This window comes from Gavialis gangeticus, unplaced genomic scaffold (assembly GCF_001723915.1).
Source record: "Gavialis gangeticus isolate Ggan-Ray unplaced genomic scaffold, GavGan_comp1, whole genome shotgun sequence".
NCBI classification, from domain to species: Eukaryota; Metazoa; Chordata; order Crocodylia; family Gavialidae; genus Gavialis; species Gavialis gangeticus.
This window is the reverse complement of record NW_017729034.1, coordinates 38,831,332-38,835,681: the sequence shown is the minus strand read 5'-3', so window position 1 is coordinate 38,835,681 and position 4,350 is coordinate 38,831,332. Positions and strand designations below refer to the sequence as shown.

At 54.7% G+C, this 4,350-nt stretch overlaps 2 protein-coding genes across 3 annotated transcripts in view; one reads left to right on the top strand and one right to left on the bottom strand.

The window, feature by feature from the left end:
* Positions 1 to 4,350, bottom strand: part of CEBPZOS (CEBPZ opposite strand) — an 18,374-nt gene that overhangs the window by 3,488 nt on the left and 10,536 nt on the right. The window contains exon 1 of one of the 2 annotated variants that reach the window (XM_019526739.1): positions 3,696 to 3,913. The exons of the other annotated variant lie outside the window; for it this stretch is intronic. Within the exon in view, the coding sequence (XP_019382284.1) occupies positions 3,696 to 3,798 (103 nt within the window). The 5' untranslated portion in view covers positions 3,799 to 3,913. Of the gene's footprint in view, positions 1 to 3,695; positions 3,914 to 4,350 lie in introns of those variants that run through there. 2 annotated transcript variants of the gene reach the window in all.
* Positions 1 to 4,350, top strand: part of CEBPZ (CCAAT/enhancer binding protein zeta) — a 33,352-nt gene that overhangs the window by 23,744 nt on the left and 5,258 nt on the right. The gene's annotated exons all lie outside the window — the stretch shown is intronic.

Below are 4,350 nucleotides of genomic sequence, written 5' to 3'. Positions count from 1 at the left end.
AGGAGGGAGGTGTGGATAAAGCAGAGTTGGGGAAGGTGGGGGCGGTGGGGCCAGTCGCGGGGCTCCATACCCATGCCCTCCTGCCCACTCCCCATCATTCTTGACGGGCAATTTGCTAGTACTAAGTATACTGGCTTGAATAAGGAACTGGGTACCACTGTTCCCCTTTTCTCTTGTAATAAACTTGTTTTAACATTTGCTAGCGAGTGAGCCACCCCCATTCCCCAGGAAATGCCAGGCCAGTTACTGGTAAAAGGCGGGTTGGGGTGCCTTAACCCCAGCTCCCACCTTTGGGTGGATCAGGTGATAATGGAGGTAGAGGGGGCCAGGCTACAGCCACCTGAGCCTACCCAAGGAGGGAAGCCCCAAGACCCTGAGTAAAGGGGGAGAAGAAATAGAGGTCTGAGGGCCCAGTACACATACAGACCCTGAGTGTTACCCTGAAGGGGCCCCGAGTGTGCTTAGACCCAGTCGGGTAATTGGCTGGCCACTACCCTGGTGAGGGTCGCGGGAGAGGCCCAACAGGCCGTCTGTCTGCCGCCCAAGGAATGGACTAGCTAAGCCTATGGGCAAAGGGTGCCTGCTCCAAGAGAGAGCAAGGCAGCATAAATTGTTGATGCGAGAAAGACACCCTGTGAGAGGGTGGAGTGAGGCCCGAGTGAGAGGCAGGTGGTATGACTGTGTGACTAAGGCCTGACAGCATAGCCTAAGCATGCTCCAGCTGTAGGCTGGGGGCATGGTAACATCTGGATGCCATCTGCGAGGGTTGGGCTGCAGCATAGGGGAGGTATGGAGCCGTGGACACCCCCAAATATTGGGGTGCAATAATGGGCAGCCTCCCGCCTTATTTAACAGCTTATTATTATTAACCAACAAGGCGTGGCGCGCAAGACAGGTGGGCACCATGCCCAGAGGCAGGTGGGACACTAGCTGTGGGTAGTGGGGATACCCACTTTGCCACACAAGCCATTGTCCTTAGTATAGTTGCTCAGGGTGGGGGTGTGTGCTCTGAGCTGACAGTGTGGCAGAGCCAAACCACACTTTGGGCCATGCTCTGGTCGGGGATGCCTGGGAGAATTGCCCAGTGCCACAGAGTCATGGAGTGGGGTGGCCCAACAAGGACTACCATCTCTAATCCCAGCCCCCAAAACAGTTCCTTATTCAAGCCATTATACTTAGAACAGTGGCTGGGGGACTGTCAGATAGCAGCCGGGCACAGCCAAACTGCCTTTTGGGCCGGGCAAGTTTCTGATCAAAGATGTCCAAGATAGTCCTCCGGGGGCACAGAGGTATGCCATGAGGTGGCCCAAGAAGGATTAGTAGCTGTAATCCTAGCCCAAAAGTCTGTTCCTTATTCAGATCCATATATCTAGCACAGTGGCTGGGGTGCTGTCAGTTAGCACCCTGGCACAGCCAAACCGCCTTTTGGGCTGGGCAAGTCTCTTGTCAGAGAGTTCCTTGGTAGCACAGAGATAAATCAAGGAGTGGCCCAAAAAGCATTTCTAAGTATAATCCCAGTCCAAAAGCCAATTCCTTATTTAAGCCAACGCATTTCACAGAGTGGGAATGGGGGACTGTCAGTTGGCAGCCTGGCATCGCCAAGATGCGCTTTGGTTCAGGCAAGATTCTGGTTATAGGCGTTCAGGAGAGTGGCCCGATGCTGCAGAGTCATGGCGTGGGGTGGCCCAAGAAGCATTTCCATCTCTAATCCCAGCCCACCAACCAATTCCTAATTCAAGACCATATACTTAGCACAGTGGCTGGGATGCCATCTGTTGGCAGCCTGGTATGGCCAAACCGCACTTTGGGTCAGGCAAGTCTCTATTCAGGGATGTCCAGAGGCATCCCCCCATGGAGCAGAGGTGTGGTTTGGGGTGGCCCAAGAAAGATTTCTGGGTATCATCCCAGCCCATAATCCAGTTGCCTATTCAGTTCCATACACTTAGCACCCAAGCCACCGTGTTGTCAGTCAACAGCCTGGCATGGCCAAACTGCGTTTTGGGTTGGGGAGGTCCATGGTCAGAGATGTCCACAAGTGTCCCCCTGCAGCACAGAGACATGGCCTGGGGCAGCCCAATCATAGAAGTAGGGTCGGAAGGGACCTTGTAGATCTTCAAGTCCGACCCCTCGCCTAGGCGGGAGAAAAACTGGACTCAAATGAGTCCAGCCAGGTAGGCATCAAGCTTCTTCTTAAAGACCCCCAGGGTAGGAGCCAGCACCACTTCCCTTGGAAGTTGGTTCCAGCTCCTAGCCACCCTAACTGTGAAGTAGTTCTTGCAGATGTCTAATCTAAACCTACTCTCCAATAACTTGTGTCCATTATTCCTTGTTATGCCAGGGGGCGCTAGGGAAAACAGCGTCTCCCCCAAACCCTTCTGGTCCCCCCTAGTGAGTTTACGGACAGCCACCAGGTCCTCCCTCAGCCTTCTCTTGTGAAGGCTGAACAGGTTTAGGTCCCACAGTCTTTCACTGTAGGGTCTGCCCTGTTGTCCCCGGATCACGTGTGGTGGCCCTCCTCTGGACCCTTTCAATGTTGTCCACATGCCCAAGAAGGATTTTTTGGTATAATCCCAGTTCCTTATTCAGTTCCATATATTTAGCACAGCGGCTGGGGTGCTGTCTGTTGGCAGCCTGGCATGGCCAAACTGCACTTTGGGCCGGAGTAGTCTCTGGTCACAGATATCCAGGACAGTCCCCGGGTGGCACAGAGGTATTCTGTGGAGGGGTTGGACCAAGCCGAATTTCTAGCCATAATCCCAGCCTGAATGCCAGTTCCTTATTTAAACCATTATACTTAGTACAGTAGGCATGGGGGCTGTTACTTGGCAGCCTGGCACAGCCAAACTTTGCTTTCCGCCAGGCGGGGCTGTGGCAGGGTTCTTTGGAACAGTTCCCCAGTGGCATCGCCATGAAATTTGGGGTGGCTCAAGAAATATTTTGCCCCCTAATCCCATCCTAATCTGACCTTCATTTAGGGCTCTGTACTTAATGTGGAATATTATTTTACATATTAGTTAGTATATATGCATAGTTAATGAAGTTATCTTTCTTTAGGATGTGGAATTCATTAATAACAATTTTTTATTGGGTCTAGATTAGCTTTGAAAAAGGAACTGGGAATAAGGAACCAACTTCAGCCCCATGTGCATGAATTTGTGGGGAGTCCCATGTTCCTGGGTGCCAGACTGGGGGCGGGGCCATATGCCAGCAGACAGGGGCCCCACAGCCTGGTCCCAGGTGGGCAGAGGCAGTGCGAGGGTCTGTTTTGGTAGGCATGTTCCCTCACAGCCTTAACACATCACCTTTGCTCCTGGCGGTGCTACACCAGCTAGCGCTGGCACACGTGCTATAACACGGGTTGTTGCAGCTGCGTGCTGCCTTGCTGTTCCTCAGGTGGCCTCTGGCAGTGAGTTTCCCCAGCTGGAGCCTCTGTGCAATGCCTGGTTCATTCCAGCAACTACGGTAGGACGCCTACTGTATTCCTTCAAAGACAAGCCCCACACTTCACATCGAACGTAAGACGCCCCACAACATGGATCTCACTCCGCGCATGCGCAAGCAGGGGCGCCCTGAGGGGGTGACATTAGAAGCGCGGAGCGATTATGCGCCTGCGCCAAGAAGCAACCTTCTGGCCACGGCGAAGTACTGCGCAGAGTGGTGAAGCAGTGCGAGCACCCTCCCCACCCGGGTGTTACCTTGGCTTTGGTTTATGCGCCAAAAGGTCCCGACGGTGGCGCAGACCACGGTCGTGTTCAGCACTACCAACACGCGGAACACGTTCTGGGCAAAGGGATCCATAGCCCAGCGCGAGCGGCCGCCCACGTATAGCGCGTATGACCCCACGACGCAGAAGCAGAGGGCGGCCTAACTTCCGCTCCAGGCCCCCTGTACCCTCCTTAACGCCGCGCGCTACAACAGTCCCGCCCCTTAAACAGCATCCACCCCACCCCTCAGCTACTGCGGAAGCGCGGCGGCTCTTAAAGAGCCCGAGGCCGTTGGGCGCAGGCGCAGTTCGCTTTGCTGGGGGGTGTGGTCAGCTGTTAAAGAACGCGGCTGCTTATTGCAGGCGTATAAGTGTTCTCGCTTCTTTGGTTGTGTCTATTGTGGTCTCAGGAGCCGCGCCTAGACCCAGAGCCCCAGGAGGAGATTCCTCCTTCCCCTTCCTGCATTCTCTGCTGGGAGGCCGGAGGCTTTCTCCGGGAAGTGCGGTCCCCGGTGGAGTTGTGGCACCAGCTCCGCCGGGCCTTGTTGGGTGGGGATTAGGAACATGACTTCGTGGGGGGGGGGAGGGGAGCGAACTGGGCTAATTTAGTCTGGAGGGGAGAGACTGGGGGGGGGGATGGGATACAA